General features: G+C 41.9%; 2 protein-coding genes across 5 annotated transcripts in view; one reads left to right on the top strand and one right to left on the bottom strand.

The window, feature by feature from the left end:
• Positions 1-3623, bottom strand: part of gtf2e2 (general transcription factor IIE, polypeptide 2, beta) — a 28248-nt gene extending 24625 nt beyond the window's left edge. Inside the window, exons 1-2 of one of the 2 annotated variants that reach the window (XM_045712869.1) lie at positions 3363-3623; positions 90-247 (exon numbers count right to left, since the gene is read on the bottom strand). In XM_045712869.1, the coding sequence (XP_045568825.1) occupies positions 90-246 (157 nt within the window). In that variant the 5' untranslated portion in view covers position 247; positions 3363-3623. 2 annotated transcript variants of the gene reach the window in all.
• LOC106610562 (heparan-alpha-glucosaminide N-acetyltransferase) lies at positions 3006-17320 on the top strand. 3 transcript variants are annotated; one of them, XM_045712875.1, is made up of 17 exons: positions 3006-3250; positions 4235-4350; positions 4443-4582; positions 4955-5073; positions 5161-5230; positions 5389-5458; positions 5916-6096; positions 6243-6273; positions 6837-6997; positions 7098-7213; positions 9985-10106; positions 10427-10553; positions 10651-10737; positions 11053-11130; positions 11895-11965; positions 16620-16732; positions 16950-17320. In XM_045712875.1, the coding sequence occupies exons 1-17, from the start codon at positions 3082-3084 to the stop codon at positions 17129-17131; spliced, it is 1953 nt and encodes a 650-aa protein (XP_045568831.1). In that variant the 5' UTR covers positions 3006-3081; the 3' UTR covers positions 17132-17320. The 3 variants fall into 3 exon arrangements, with proteins under 3 accessions (XP_045568831.1, XP_045568834.1, XP_045568832.1); XM_045712878.1 differs by having other exon boundaries at positions 3024-3192; XM_045712876.1 differs by lacking the exon at positions 3006-3250 and adding an exon at positions 3734-3854.
• The last annotated feature ends 408 nt before the right edge of the window (positions 17321-17728 follow it).

The raw sequence follows: 17728 nt of genomic DNA, 5'->3' as shown, positions 1-17728 counted from the left end.
GTTTTCTATTTGGAGTAAATGGAAACCTTTTGCAACAGACTAAATGTTTTGCAACAGGATCGGCTTAATTAATACACGCCTGGTCTTACCTGCGCCATGTTTGGACCCGGATGCCTCTTTGTCAGCTTTGGACTTCTTCTTCTTGGAACCACCTGACTCGGAGGCTGCAGGTCTCTTCTCAACCGTGGGCTGAGAGAGAGCCCTCTTCTTAAAGAGCTCCCGCTCTCTCAACAAGGCTGGGTCCATCCTGATACAACACAACATTACAACGTTATACGCTAGCTACAGAAAGACAAAAATATACCTGAAGGCAACACAATGTTAGGGTTGGGTCCATCCTCTAAGTCAACATATAGCAGCATTATTAGCTCCTCAAAGACAAAATCCAGCTGAAGGCAACACAAACAAATAAAGTTAGTTCACAGAAACATGCACAACGTTGTTACACTTCTCAGTAGATATATGGGCTGAACAACGAGCAAACTATTATTTATTTAAGTCAATGTTTCAGACCTAGCTTGGGTGTTCACATACCATACAGCTTTTTATGATGTTCACACATAACGTTAGCTAGCTAGGTTTACGTAGCTAATACTGGTATCACACTGGTCAAGTTGCTACTCTGATACCTAACTAGTAGGTTGTCTGACACATCTGCCAGATCATCTAAGTGACATCACATCTTATGAGTGACAACAAATACAACTGAAATATGTATATTAGCTTCCTAGTTGCTATAAAATAAAACTAGTAAGCTAGCTAACTAGTCAGACAGCTTTTGGGCTTTGCTAGCATTTAAGATAATTTAGCTAGCTTGATTATTTCTGCTTACCTTTTTTTCTTCAAATGTCTAATCCCCTCTTTTGGATGAACAAATATTTAAACACTTATGCGCTAGCTAATTTGGGCTTTTGTTTCTTTAATATCAAGCTAGCTTCTTGTCATCGTGCATTCTCCGACTTCCGCTCTTAGTTCGATTGATCGGTAATCGGCAGCTAATCCTTGATTGTGTAGGTGCGTTCCATCCGGACGAGCAGAGCTCCGAAAAGCAACATTGCCATGTCAGCAGGTTTCCAGAAATGTTGCTACTTTCAATACGATGTCGCGGGTGGAAATGTATTGGTCGCGGGTTTTTGGGCTACTTATATTTTACACATCCGCCGCAATGTCATTTCTCTTAAAAAATAAAATAATGTATATATATTGTTGTTGTAGCCTATATATATTTCACTGTGACCTGCCGCTGCTGACTATCAGGCAGTGAGGCAGGCTGTTGCTGAGTGAGTGGTGGGGAGATCCGTGTGTGTGTGTGTGTGTGTGTGTGTGTGTGTGTGAGAGAGTCACGTGAGTGAATGAGCCATAGCAGCATGCGCGCACATTGTGATAACTTCACACATATTTCTAACCATTTGTCAATTAAACATATCAAAGTGCGTGCTAGAACTGATGCGTATCAAGAAATAACAGCTACAAACCACTAGAAAACTACTTTAGGCGCACTAGCAATAAAGCGCATTAGTTACATTCGATCAGAGGTGGTTTAAACTGCATTCTAATGTCGATTTATGGAAAACTGGATCAAGCAAAGGGTTTTACACATACTCAGTTATTGGGTCTGGAGCGCTGCACAAGTGGACATTTTTAAATGGAAGTTATGGAACGACCTCTGTGCTTCTGTTTTATGGGAAAAAGTTCCACGATGAAACTGACATTAAATGTAGAGGATTTAACATCTGCATATGTTGTCATCAAGTAGCCTATTCATTTATATGCCATTGTAGGCTACTGTAAATATTTGTGCCCCTTAGTTTAGCCTACCTGGAGCTGGCAAACCGATAAAAAAAATAATAGCCTATGACCTCAGTGTATTGTTGTTGTAGCCTTGTGTTATGATGCAATTATTAACGGCCATGTTTAGTCTGTCAATTTGAACTAACCATGCTGCTAAATCTTTCAGTTTACATCTTGCCTTGGCTACTATCTGAAATGAGATGTAGGCCTATCTGGGGCTATAGGCTACCTGCATCTAGCTAAACAAACCATGGCAAAATTGAATTAGCCTACAATCCTAATCCCAGATTTTAGTCAGTAACATATACCTATTGAAAAGAAAAGTCAATCTCGCAAAATATGCCATTTATAACAGTTTGTGTTCTTCACATCTGGCAATAGGCCTAATAACGCACATTTGCCAGAAGATAGCCTATTTTTTTAAAAGTTCTTCCAAGTGTTTCTTGCTCAGAGATTTCGAGTTCCTCTGTCCAACTTTCATCCCTCAAACTCTCCTGTCGGATTGATCTGTAATTATGCACATGCGCAGTCAAACGTGTTTAATCGATATCCATTGATGGAAATGATCTGGGGAGTTTAATAAAGGCAAATATTATTTTCTGTTGCAACATGTTAAAATTCCTTTATTATGTCACATTTGTTGGTAATAATTATTATTTTGATCGAAAACCGAATTTTGCTTCTTATTTCGTCGGTATTCCTTAGCAAATTCGCTTGATAAGTTATGGGAAAAGGGTTTATTGGATAAATGTGGCAACTCCTCTCTTGCTCAGATACAATATGTATTTTTACTTAATTCTCCATACTGGCTAATGATTATAATGGCGATTCTGATCCAACCATTAATTCATACATTGTTGTGCTCCTGGCCTGAGAGGATGGAAGTTCAACATGTAGCTAGATGTAGAAGGCTAATGTTAACTAGCTAACGTTGTCCATGAATGGAAGTTATCCTAGCGAGCATTTTAGCCATATAGCCTAGAACAACAAAAAATAAAAGCGGTACTGTATGACAGAGTGATAGACCATTTCATCAACATGAAAGAGAGGAGGAGCATTTGCTTTTCTCTACAAGTAGGGTGAGTCAACGTGTTTCTACTTGCACGCACACACACACACACACACAAATCAGAACTATGGACATGGCTTCCCCAGTGGTTTTACACACGCACCGCTACTGGAACTCGCACTCATCACGAGTTGATTCATGTGCAGCACCGTTATGTAATCGTACTTTGACCCTCCTCGCTCCCACTAGCATGTAAAAAACAAGGTGGGATCGGAAGTGTTATGGAAAGAGGCAAAATAACGAAAAAACACAAAGGCACATCTTCAGGCGGTGGGGACTGGGAGGGAAGGGAGAAAAACATCAACATGGTACAGCCAGAAAAGCATTACAAGGTGTTTTTCCTAGCAGTGATTACTTTGCTGGTTGCCATTTGCGTGGCAGAAGTCCCCTGTAAGTAAAATGATGAATAGTTAATTAAATTCATCCGTGCTAGTTAAAAAAAACTCCCAGGGCTAACGTTAGTTAAACGTTCGCTAGCGAGTTAAACAATATGAAAACTCACTCTTTGTGTGAAAGTTTACGCCACAAATGATTGAAATATGTCAGTTTGGTGGTTTCATTTCCTCGGTTTGGTCGTAAGAAGCGACAGACGTGGTAGAGACAACGGTAGCCGTAGCTAGCCACGTAATGTGTGCTGTAGCTAATGCTAACTTGGGAATCTCCTATCAACTACAATGGTGTGTAGTTAATGTTACCAAGGCCAATGTCAGCCACCGAAAAAACGCTGGTTTAGCTAACCGCCCTATTTCACAGCAACGTTTAAACTTCCCGGCTCCTCGGGGATATATTTTCTTCTTCTTCACTTCGAGGAGAAGTGGATTAATAAATCACATGATATCGGAGTGTGATAGCCATAACGTCATGCCTCCCTCCCTCTAGTGTGATTCAGTAACTAGCAGCAGTCTGAAGGCTAGTAGGGCTGTTGACTTGAGGCTAGTCTTGGCTAGCTAGCTACCGATCACATTGGTTAGGGGCTGACTACGTCTTCTTCGTGGTAAGTACTGTGCATGCCAAATGAGGACAATGACGTTTGAAGGATAGTCTGTACAGCAGGAGTTTTTGATTCAAAGGTAAACGGTTGTCAACAACGAGGAGAGTATCAGTCACTAAGCAGCTACTGCAGTGTAGGCCTACATTGATGGACCATTGTACACGTTCTATCTAGACTAGAAATGTGTGTGTGTGTGTGTGTGTGTGTGTGTGTGTGTGTGTGTGTGTGTGTGTTCTCAGCGTAAATATAAGCCTCTATTTACGCCACTGCTCATCAAAGAATGTGTGTGACTATTCTTATCAGGTCTGTGGTGTCTCATGTGCTCTCTCTGTGTGTCTCTCTCGGTCTCTGTCTCTCTGTCTCTCTGTGCGTGTGTTCCCCAGTATGCCACCCTCGGCATAAGGCTACAGTAGTAAAGATGGACGAGGCCTCTCTCACTGTGAACAATGAGCTGGAAGCTGAGATGGTCGTGAGTTGGCTATCAGACCACTGCTATCAGGTAACACTGACCTTTACTGCTGTATCTATCTCACACACACACACACACACACACACACACACTGTTGTCGTCATATTTCCCCTGTGCTCCAGTGTGTGTACCAGCCCCTGGGTGTGGTGCCAGCAGGCCCTGGACCAGGCATTCCCAGCTCAGTGGACTTCACCGTGGGCACACAGCATGGCATCACCCTGCAGCTCAACAGCAGCAGCCTCGTCAGCCTGGAACACTGCACGTAAGTAAGGAACCACCTATCAACATTACCACTACTAACCCTGGCCCTATGTCCAGCCCTATTCCCTATATAGTGAACTACTAGTGACCAGAGCCCTATTCCCTATATAGTGCACTACTTTAGACCATAGCCCTATTCCCTATATAGTGAACTACTAGTGACCAGGACTCTACTAAAGTAGTGCACTATATAGGGAGAAGGATACCGTTTGGGACGTACCCTTTATTATAGATCTGAAAGTATTGGACCTCAGTGTCTACAGTTGGATTTTGCACTGTAGGGTATAATCCAATTAAATACAATATCTAGGAAGTACATTGTATTTATACAGAAAGTACACTCACTGGTAGTAGTTTCCTGTCTCCTCCCCAGGGTTCATTTCCACTTTTGGGAGCATGGTAACTACTCTCTGTGGGTCAAGAACCTGAACGACTCTTCAGTGGTCAACTGTTCCATGGTCACTGACACAGAAACGGTCAACAGCTACCTGCGTGAGTACACACACTCACACACACACACACAGTTTTGTGCTCTGAAACCATTATTTTGAACAATGAGATGCCTTTCTGTCCTTAAAGCCATCATGGTGGCCTTTCTGTTGTTCACGGGCCTGGCGATACTGTCTGCTATTGGAGGCACAGTCATGGGGTAGGTTTGGATTATTTTAGAAAACATTAACACACGTTTCCATTTACTATCTTTGTTACCGTATGTCATCCCATTGTCTTGAGCCTGCCATCTGCATTTTTGTGGAGAGATGATCAGAGGCTTCTCCTAATCGATTGGTTATGTCTTGTATGGTACAGGCTGGACGTGGTGAAGAATCTGATGTTCCGATTGGGCAACTCCATGGAAACTGAGAGGCTCATCAACTCAGTGAGTCTCTGTGGTGGTCATTCTCCAGACTTAGTTCCGGAACAGGGGTCACTACAGTTAATCGGGGGGTCGCTACAGTTGATCGGGGGGTCGCTACAGTTGATCGGGGGGGGTCGCTACAGTTAATCGGGGGTGGGTTGCTACAGTTGATCGGGGGGGGTGGGTTGCTACAGTTGATCGGGGTGGGGTCGCTACAGTTGATCGGGGGGGGGTGGGTTGCTACAGTTGATCGGGGGGGTCTCTACAGTTGATCGGGGGGGTCACTACAGTTGAGGGGAGTTTTAGTGTTCTTTTGTTGGGTTCAGAGTTATATTTTCTTCTCAACGTGGCTGAACTATGCTCCTAAAGCATTGTTCAATATCCTTGGTCCTGGAGAGCTTATACTATACAGGGTATGCAGGCTTTTGTTCCAGCCCAACACTAACAGCTTTTGACTTACTCTCCTCTTTTCTCCTAGGAGCTGGGGTTTCCAGGCAGGACGGTGGAGACAGCCACAGACACCATACTCCCCACCCCAGCCACCCCCAGCCGGAGGCTCCGATCCCTGGACACTTTCAGAGGGTTGTCCCTGGTCATCATGGTGTTTGTGAACTACGGAGGAGGGAGGTACTGGTTCTTCAGACACGAGAGCTGGAACGGTGAGTCCACCATTCTGAATAGGAAAATATGAAGTACACACTTCTAGTGGTTTTTAGCAAGTGCTGGAGATCCAACAATATGTTCAGGAAAAATGAGAAGACTGAACTGCATTGTTAAAATGACAATATTTTTCCCCTCTTCACAGGACTCACAGTTGCTGATTTGGTCTTTCCCTGGTAATATCAGTTTTAATATTTTGTATTTAAGGACAAAATGTATTGGCTTTTTATTGAGGAAATCTAACTTTGCTCCAAAGGAGGAAACTGTGTGCCTCTAGTGAAGTCTGTCTCTCTCTCTCTCTGTCTCCCTTTCTCTCTCTCTCTCTCTGTCTCTCTCTGTCTCTGTCTGTCTCTCTCTCTGTGTCTCTGTCTGTCTCTCTCTCTGTGTCTCTGTCTGTCTCTCTCTCTGTGTCTCTGTCTGTCTCTCTCTCTCTGTGTCTCTGTCTGTCTCTCTCTCTGTGTCTCTGTCTGTCTCTCTCTCTGTGTCTCTGTCTGTCTCTCTCTCTGTGTCTCTGTCTGTCTCTCTCTCTGTGTCTCTGTCTGTCTGTCTCTCTCTCTGTGTCTCTGTCTGTCTGTCTCTCTCTCTGCGTCTCTGTCTGTCTCTGCCTCTCTCTCTCTCTCTGCCTGTCTCTGCCTCTCTCTCTGTCTCTGCCTCTCTCTCTGTCTCTGCCTCTCTCTCTCTCTCTGCCTCTCTCTCTCTGTCTCTCTCTCTGTCCTGTCTCTCTCTGTCTCTCTCTCAGGTTTGTGTTCATCATGGGCACATCTATATCCCTGTCTGTCAGCTCAGCCCTGCGGTGTGGTTTGTCTCGCTTCTCTCTCTTCACCAAGGCAGTCTGGAGGAGTGTTCAGCTCTTCCTCATAGGACTCCTCATCATCAACCCCAACTACTGTCAGGGACCACGTCAGTACACACACAAACACACACACACACACACGTGCTCACTCCCTTACAATGTTTTACTCTTCTAATCTGTGTGTGTGTGTGTGTGTGTGTACTACAGTATCATGGGACTCCCTGCGTATCCCTGGCGTGCTTCAGCGTCTGGCCTTCTCCTATCTGGTGGTGGCGTCTCTGGACCTCTGTGTGGCCTGGAACAGCCTGGACAACCTTCCTGTGGTCAGTCTGATATAACTACATGTAGAATTAACAGGACCTCTGTAAATGAACTGTTATTATACTGTTATAACACAAATAACCATGTTATAACCATGTCTGAATCTGTGTGTGGTGAGAAACCGCCTGGACAGCCTACCCGTGGTCAGACCAGCCTTATAACCGCGTCCCCGTGGTCAGACCAGCCTTATAACCGCGTCCCGTGGTCAGACCAGCCTTATAACCGGCGTCCCGTGGTCAGACCAGCCTTATAACCGCGTCCCCGTGGTCAGACCAGCCTTATAACCCGCGTCCCCGTGGTCAGACCAGCCTTATAACCCGCCCCGTGGTCAGACCAGCCTTATAACCGCGTCCCCGTGGTCAGACCAGCCTTATAACCGCGTCCCCGTGGTCAGACCAGCCTTATAACCCTGCCCCGTGGTCAGACCAGCCTTATAACCCGGCGTCCCCGTGGTCAGACCAGCCTTATAACCCGCGTCCCGTGGTCAGACCAGCCTTATAACCGCGTCCCGTGGTCAGACCAGCCTTATAACCCGCGTCCCGTGGTCAGACCAGCCTTATAACCGCGTCCCCGTGGTCAGACCAGCCTTATAACCCTGCCCCGTGGTCAGACCAGCCTTATAACCGCGTCCCGTGGTCAGACCAGCCTTATAACCGCGTCCCGTGGTCAGACCAGCCTTATAACCCGGCGTCCCGTGGTCAGACCAGCCTTATAACCGCGTCCCCGTGGTCAGACCAGCCTTATAACCGCGTCCCCGTGGTCAGACCAGCCTTATAACCGCGTCCCCGTGGTCAGACCAGCCTTATAACCGCGTCCCCGTGGTCAGACCAGCCTTATAACCGTGTCCCGTGGTCAGACCAGCCTTATAACCGCGTCCCCGTGGTCAGACCAGCCTTATAACCGCGTCCCCGTGGTCAGACCAGCCTTATAACCGCGTCCCCGTGGTCAGACCAGCCTTATAACCGCGTCCCCGTGGTCAGACCAGCCTTATAACCGCGTCCCCGTGGTCAGACCAGCCTTATAACCGCGTCCCCGTGGTCAGACCAGCCTTATAACCGCGTCCCCGTGGTCAGACCAGCCTTATAACCGCGTCCCCGTGGTCAGACCAGCCTTATAACCGCGTCCCCGTGGTCAGACCAGCCTTATAACCGCGTCCCCGTGGTCAGACCAGCCTTATAACCGTGTCCCGTGGTCAGACCAGCCTTATAACCGCGTCCCCGTGGTCAGACCAGCCTTATAACCGCGTCCCCGTGGTCAGACCAGCCTTATAACCCTGCCCCGTGGTCAGACCAGCCTTATAACCGCGTCCCCGTGGTCAGACCAGCCTTATAACCGCGTCCCCGTGGTCAGACCAGCCTTATAACCGTGTTATTACACTTCTAATCTAATGTCATGTCAAAATGTATCTCTAAATATATGTCGTAATGCTCACATTGAGTACGGATGGTTACAGTCAGATCAATATAATGGTTAGTTTAAAATGTTTACATGCTTAGCAAGTAGAACCATTTCCCTAATAATCCTGTTTATATGAACACATCTGAAATCAGACTACCTGATGGGACTTTGATAAACGCAGAAAATCGCCAATAAAAATGAACATTCTACCACAGCGACCATGTTATTTTTGTGAATCGTATTTCATTCTGAGTTTGGACACAAACTTTATATGTGAAAACTATTTCTAAGATGCATATTTAAAGTTGTTCTGAACTCTCTCGCGCGTAACAGAGAGGTTCGATCGGCTGATGCTCATGCTCAGATCAAATACACCGCTGGAACGCCGATTTAAGATGTTTACATGTCCTAATCGTTTAAAAGATGGCTCAGAAAACCAGGCCTGTGTACTATACTAAGATGTTTACATGTCCTAATCGTTTAAAAGATGGCTCAGAAAACCAGGCCTGTGTACTATACTAAGATGTTTACATGTCCTAATCGTTTAAAAGATGGCTCAGAAAACCAGGCCTGTGTACTATACTAAGATGTTTACATGTCCTAATCGTTTAAAAGATGGCTCAGAAAACCAGGCCTGTGTACTATACTAAGATGTTTACATGTCCTAATCGTTTAAAAGATGGCTCAGAAAACCAGGCCTGTGTACTATACTAAGATGTTTACATGTCCTAATCGTTTAAAAGATGGCTCAGAAAACCAGGCCTGTGTACTATACTAAGATGTTTACATGTCCTAATCGTTTAAAAGATGGCTCAGAAAACCAGGCCTGTGTACTATACTAAGATGTTTACATGTCCTAATCGTTTAAAAGATGGCTCAGAAAACCAGGCCTGTGTACTATACTAAGATGTTTACATGTCCTAATCGTTTAAAAGATGGCTCAGAAAACCAGGCCTGTGTACTATACTAAGATGTTTACATGTCCTAATCGTTTAAAAGATGGCTCAGAAAACCAGGCCTGTGCTTTCATCAATTATGACCTTTTTACGCTGATTAAGATGAGCAGAGTAAGATGTTTACATGACTTTAGCATAATCAGCCTAATGCCATTATCAGTTTAATATCTAATTATTAATGTGCATGTAACTGTACTCATTGTCACATAACCATCTTCTGACACTCAACATCAGCTAACTGTGACATTGACCGTTCTAGATGTACGGAAGAGATTGTTTTCAGACAGAATTCACCCCATTTCACTTGGTGTTAATGTTTTACCCGACTCATTGTCTGCTGGTCGGTATTGTTTCCATAGTGACCAAAACGGTTGTTTTGTTTTGGGGCTGTTTTTTTTTAATATTTTTTTTTTACCCAGGATGCTTGGTGGTACTCTGCTCGTGAGTTCCTGCTCTACTGGCCAGCCTGGCTGTGTGTGATCGTCTTGGAAACCGTGTGGCTCTGTCTCACCTTCCTGCTTCCTGTTCCTGACTGCCCAAGGTGAGATGAGAGGGAAGACTATGGCCGTGAACACATTGAGACAACACAGTTTCCATGGATCTGTCGCAGGATGAATGACAACGGAGATGATTTTCCGACCCCCCCCCCAAAAACAACGGTCTGACTTTTTAACGTATGCAACTCCTCTGACAATAGTTGATTTGAGTTGTACTTCTGACAGACAAAACGGACAATGATATAGTTCATATATGATTTAATCCTCGTCCATGAGTCTGAGGGTGGCCGGAGGTGATAGGAACTAGGAGATAACTAACACCTGACTCAAATCACCTACTGACCAGCATCTTCTCTCTCCTTAGTGGTTATTTGGGCCCGGGTGGTATTGGGGACATGGGCCAGTACCCTAACTGTACAGGGGGAGCAGCTGGATATGTAGACCGCTGGCTACTGGGAGAGAACCACATCTACCAAACACCTTCCTCGCGGGTGAGTTAACACTGACTTGTTTCAGGCAACAAAGAGAAAAATGACTTTCTGCGGGTGGTTTTTTTTCTTCTCGTAACGTGACGTGTCCATTTTTCAGGTGATCTACAAGTCTCACATGCCCTTTGATCCAGAGGGAGTCCTTGGCAGCATCAACTCTGTCCTCATGGCTTTCCTGGGACTACAGGTCACTGGAATTATCATTCACTGTCTCGCTCTGTCGCAGTCTCTCTCGTCTCTTTCTTGCGGTCTCTGTTTCTCTCTCTGTGTCTGTCTGTCTCTCTCAACACTCCTTCTCTGCATCCAAACTAATCTGCGTTCCTCTCACATATTCCTTCCCTCGTCCTTCTCTTTCCAGTGGTTCTGTTTCTACAGTACTAGACCGATGTGTGTAATTGCAGACGTGGAGTTGAATGTCTCAGCATAACTGAATGGATCAGTCTAATGTAATAAATGGGATTAACTATGAGGCTCCGTTTTTGTCCCTGGTATCTGTATCCAGGCAGGAAAGATCCTCCTCCACTACAAGGATCAGCATTCCAGTATAATGGCCCGGTTCCTCATATGGAGCCTGGTTCTGGTGAGATGATTACATTGCTGTTTGTCATTACTGTATTAGCTTTTGGTATATAGCCTTGGTCTGTCGCGTAAGCCTCGGTCTGTCGCGTAAGCCTCGGTCTGTCGCGTAAGCCTCGGTCTGTCGCGTAAACCTTGGTATATAGCCTTGGTCTGTCGCGTAGCCTTGGTCTGTCGGGCAGCCTTGGTCTATAGCCTTGGTCTGTCGCGTAAACCTTGGTCTGTCGCGTAAGCCTTGGTCTATAGCCTTGGTCTGTCTGGTATCCTTGGTCTGTCGCGTAAGCCTTGGTCTATAGCCTTGGTCTGTCTGGTATCCTTGGTCTGTCGCGTAAGCCTTGGTCTGTCGGGCAGCCTTGGTCTATAGCCTTGGTCTGTCGCGTAGACCTTGGTCTGTCGCGTAAGCCTTGGTCTATAGCCTTGGTCTGTCTGGTATCCTTGGTCTGTCGCGTAAGCCTTGGTCTGTCGGGCAGCCTTGGTCTGTCGCGTAGCCTTGGTCTGTCGCGTAGCCTTGGTATATCATTTAACATTTTAGTCATTTAGCAGACGCTCTTATCCAGAGCGACTTACAGTAGTGAATGCATACATTTCATAAATACATTTCTCCGTACTTTCTCCACACAGCCTTGGTATATTGCATCTTTTATCAGACTAAACCTCTCCATGTGTCTTCATATGACAACACTGAGACATAGTAGCATAGTATTTCTGTGTTCACCGTGCATGTTTTTTCCTTGTCAGCGTGATGTATCTTAATGTTTATCTTTCCAGGGAATCATATCAGCCACTCTGACCAAATGTTCACTGAATGAAGGCTTCATCCCCATCAACAAGAATCTATGGTAAGGAGACCAGGCCACATATAATGCAGTTTAACACTCTCAGGGCCAGTTTCCTGGACACAGATTAAATCTAGTCCTGGACTAAAGAGCACTTTGAATGGAGACTTTTCATTGAGTTTCTTAGTCCAGGACTAGTTTTAGGCTAATCTGTGTGCGGGAAACTGGCCCTTGATATTTCCAAGTAGGGCCGGGACAATACTCGTTAGTGTCGTGGCAAGAAAACGGAACACACAGCTGATTTACCTTCTTTAGGAAAACAGCCCTGATGTTGGAAACAAACATCATTATGTTGGAAAACAGCCCTGATGTTGGAAACAAACATCATTATGATGGAAACAAACATCATTATGTTGGAAACAAACATCATTATGTTGGAAACAAACATCATTATGTTGGAAACAAACATCATTATGTTGGAAACAAACATCATTATGTTGGAAACAAACATCATTATGATGGAAAACACTTTTGGAAACAAACATCATTATGATGGAAACAGACATCATTATGTTGGAAACAAACATCATTATGATGGAAAACAGCCCTGATGTTGGAAACAAACATCATTATGATGGAAAACAACCTATGTTGGAAACAAACATCATTATGTTGGAAAACAGCCCTGATGTTGGAAACAAACATCATTATGTTGGAAACAAACATCATTATGTTGGAAACAAACATCATTATGTTGGAAACAAACATCATTATGATGGAAACAGCCTTTTAAACAAACATCATTATGTTGGAAACAAACATCATTATGTTGGAAACAAACATCATTATGTTGGAAACAAACATCATTATGTTGGAAACAAACATCATTATGTTGGAAACAAACATCATTATGTTGGAAACAAACATCATTATGTTGGGAAACAAACATCATTATGTTGGAAACAAACATCATTATGTTGGAAACAAACATCATTATGTTGGAAACAAACATCATTATGTTGGAAACAAACATCATTATGATGGAAACAAACATCTTATGTTGGAAACAAACATCATTATGATGGAAACAAACATCATTATGATGGAAACAGACTCATTATGTTGGAAACAAACATCATTATGATGGAAACAAACATCATTATGTTGGAAACAAACATCATTATGATGGAAACAAACATCATTATGTTGGAAACAAACATCATTATGATGGAAACAAACATCATTATGTTGGAAACAAACATCATTATGTTGGAAACAAACATCATTATGATGGAAACAAACATCATTATGTTGGAAACAAACATCATTATGTTGGAAAACAGCCCTGATGTTGGAAACAAACATCATTATGTTGGAAACAAACATCATTATGATGGAAACAAACATCATTATGATGGAAACAAACATCATTATGTTGGAAACAAACATCATTATGATGGAAAACAGCCCTGATGTTGGAAACAAACATCATTATGTTGGAAACAAACATCATTATGTTGGGAAACAGCCCTGATGTTGGAAACAAACATCATTATGTTGGAAACAAACATCATTATGTTGGAAACAAACATCATTATGATGGAAACAAACATCATTATGATGGAAACAAACATCATTATGTTGGAAACAAACATCATTATGTTGGAAACAAACATCATTATGTTGGAAACAAACATCATTATGTTGGAAACAAACATCATTATGTTGGAAACAAACATCATTATGTTGGAAACAAACATCATTATGTTGGAAACAGCCCTGATGTTGGAAACAAACATCATTATGTTGGAAACAAACATCATTATGTTGGAAACAAACATCATTATGTTGGAAACAAACATCATTATGATGGAAACAAACATCATTATGTTGGAAACAAACATCATTATGATGGAAACAAACATCATTATGTTGGAAACAAACATCATTATGTTGGAAACAAACATCATTATGTTGGAAACAAACATCATTATGTTGGAAACAAACATCATTATGTTGGAAACAAACATCATTATGTTGGAAACAAACATCATTATGTTGGAAACAAACATCATTATGATGGAAAACAGCCCTGATGTTGGAAACAAACATCATTATGTTGGAAAACAGCCCTGATGTTGGAAACAAACATCATTATGATGGAAACAAACATCATTATGTTGGAAACAAACATCATTATGATGGAAACAAACATCATTATGATGGAAACAAACATCATTATGATGGAAACAAACATCATTATGTTGGAAACAAACATCATTATGATGGAAACAAACATCATTATGATGGAAACAAACATCATTATGATGGAAACAAACATCATTATGTTGGAAACAAACATCATTATGTTGGAAACAAACATCATTATGTTGGAAACAAACATCATTATGTTGGAAACAAACATCATTATGTTGGAAACAAACATCATTATGTTGGAAACAAACATCATTATGTTGGAAACAAACATCATTATGTTGGAAACAAACATCATTATGTTGGAAACAAACATCATTATGTTGGAAACAAACATCATTATGTTGGAAACAAACATCATTATGTTGGGAAACAAACATCATTATGTTGGGAAACAAACATCATTATGTTGGAAACAAACATCATTATGTTGGAAACAGCCCTGATGTTGGAAACAAACATCATTATGTTGGAAACAAACATCATTATGTTGGAAACAAACATCATTATGTTGGAAACAAACATCATTATGATGGAAACAAACATCATTATGTTGGAAAACAGCCCTGATGTTGGAAACAAACATCATTATGATGGGAAACAAACATCATTATGTTGGGAAACAGCCCTGATGTTGGAAACAAACATCATTATGTTGGAAACAAACATCATTATGTTGGAAACAAACATCATTATGTTGGAAACAAACATCATTATGATGGAAACAAACATCATTATGATGGAAACAAACATCATTATGATGGAAACAAACATCATTATGTTGGAAACAAACATCATTATGTTGGAAACAAACATCATTATGTTGGAAACAAACATCATTATGTTGGAAACAAACATCATTATGATGGAAACAGCCCTGATGTTGGAAACAAACATCATTATGTTGGAAACAAACATCATTATGTTGGAAACAAACATCATTATGATGGAAACAAACATCATTATGATGGAAACAAACATCATTATGTTGGAAACAAACATCATTATGATGGAAACAAACATCATTATGATGGAAACAAACATCATTATGATGGAAACAAACATCATTATGTTGGAAACAAACATCATTATGTTGGAAACAAACATCATTATGTTGGAAACAAACATCATTATGTTGGGAAACAGCCCTGATGTTGGAAACAAACATCATTATGATGGAAAACAGCCCTGATGTTGGAAACAAACATCATTATGTTGGAAACAAACATCATTATGTTGGAAACAAACATCATTATGATGGAAACAACCATCATTATGTTGGAAACAAACATCATTATGTTGGGAAACAAACATCATTATGTTGGAAACAAACATCATTATGTTGGAAACAAACATCATTATGATGGAAACAAACATCATTATGATGGAAACAAACATCATTATGTTGGAAACAAACATCATTATGTTGGAAACAAACATCATTATGTTGGAAACAAACATCATTATGATGGAAACAAACATCATTATGATGGAAACAAACATCATTATGTTGGAAACAAACATCATTATGATGGAAACAAACATCATTATGATGGAAACAGACATCATTATGTTGGAAACAAACATCATTATGATGGAAACAAACATCATTATGATGGAAACAAACATCATTATGATGGAAACAAACATCATTATGATGGAAACAAACATCATTATGATGGAAACAAACATCATTATGTTGGAAACAAACATCATTATGTTGGAAACAAACATCATTATGATGGAAACAAACATCATTATGATGGAAACAAACATCATTATGATGGAAACAAACATCATTATGATGGAAACAAACATCATTATGATGGAAACAAACATCATTATGTTGGAAACAAACATCATTATGTTGGAAACAAACATCATTATGATGGAAACAAACATCATTATGATGGAAACAAACATCATTATGTTGGAAACAAACATCATTATGATGGAAACAAACATCATTATGTTGGAAACAAACATCATTATGATGGAAACAAACATCATTATGTTGGAAACAAACATCATTATGTTGGAAACAAACATCATTATGTTGGAAACAAACATCATTATGATGGAAACAAACATCATTATGATGGAAACAAACATCATTATGATGGAAACAAACATCATTATGATGGAAACAAACATCATTATGTTGGAAACAAACATCATTATGTTGGGAAACAGCCCTGATGATGGAAACAAACATCATTATGTTGGAAACAAACATCATTATGTTGGAAACAAACATCATTATGATGGAAACAAACATCATTATGTTGGAAACAAACATCATTATGTTGGCATCCAGAGTCACATGTATTTATTTTCCAAGTTGTAGCACACCATATTTTACATCCAGCAGGTTTTTAAAGCACCAAACAGTTTGCTTTGTGTTTTATTTTGTTGCCATGGAATAAATGTAGCGATCCTGGAATAATTAGTGCCCTAGTTAATAGTGTAGTGTGGAATAATCAACCTCTGAGTTGTCTGTCAGGTCTCTCTCCTACGTGACCACCCTGGCGTGTTTTGCCTTGCTGCTTCTGGTGTTGATCTACTACACAGTAGATGTGAGGAGGTGGTGGTCTGGGGCTCCCTTCTACTACCCTGGTGAGAACTAGTTCTGTGTCAGCAGCTCTGCTTTGTACATTTATATATTTCAATCTGCATATATAGAAATGTACGCATAGATCTGACAATGATCCCTATTCTGCGTGACAGGAGAATCACGTCTGTCCTAAACTATACATTTCTATCTAAATGTTACGCAACTCCTGAACAATCCCTCTGACCCCTGTGCTCTATCCTGACCTTTGACCCTTTCCAGGTATGAACTCCATCCTGGTGTACGTGGGACACGAGGTCCTGGAGGAGTACTTCCCGTTCCGCTGGCGCATGGCCAACAACCAATCCCACGCAGAGCACCTGACCCAGAACCTATTGGCCACTTCCTGCTGGGTCCTCATCTCCTTCCTGCTGTACAGGAAGAACATCTTCTGGAAGATCTAGAGGGCCAGGACACGTTTCAATAGTCTTTCTTCAAGTCCTCTAAAGATTTAGGGGGAAGGTCTAAGGGGCCGGGCTGCGTCTCATAAATATTTTCTCAAGTCTTTCTGAAGGATCTGCTCTCTTCAATTCCTTGTGTCCTGTAACCAACGATCCACTGGGAGATGTCGAGCTGGGCCATATCTCAATAGTCCCCTCTCTCAATTCCTTGTGTCCTCTGTAACCAACGATCCACTGGGAGATGTCGAGCTGGGCCGTATCTCAATAGTCTCCTCAATTCCTTGTGTCCTTGAAGATCTTTGGCTGGGTTGCATTTCACTTGTCTTTCATCAATTCCTTGTATCCTTTCTCCAGCTTCCTTTTAAAAAGGGATAGTGTAAAGCGTTTCCTCTCCTTGTTTCCTTTCCTCATGTGCTCTACTTGCTTGACCCTGATGTTTTGAGAAGGGAACATAATCACTCAGGAAAAGGCTGGTCTGGGATTGTATACAAGAGACACGGAAACTCAAGAAACCATGATTACCATTTTTCTGCTCATCAAATGTTATTAGTCACATGCGCCAAATACAACAGGTGCAGTAGACCTTACCGTGAAATGTTT

The sequence above is a fragment of the Salmo salar genome, unplaced genomic scaffold (genome assembly GCF_905237065.1).
Source record: "Salmo salar unplaced genomic scaffold, Ssal_v3.1, whole genome shotgun sequence".
Lineage (NCBI taxonomy): Eukaryota > Metazoa > Chordata > Actinopteri > Salmoniformes > Salmonidae > Salmo > Salmo salar.
Note: the sequence above shows the minus strand (reverse complement) of the source record. Positions and strands in the feature narration are given on the sequence as shown.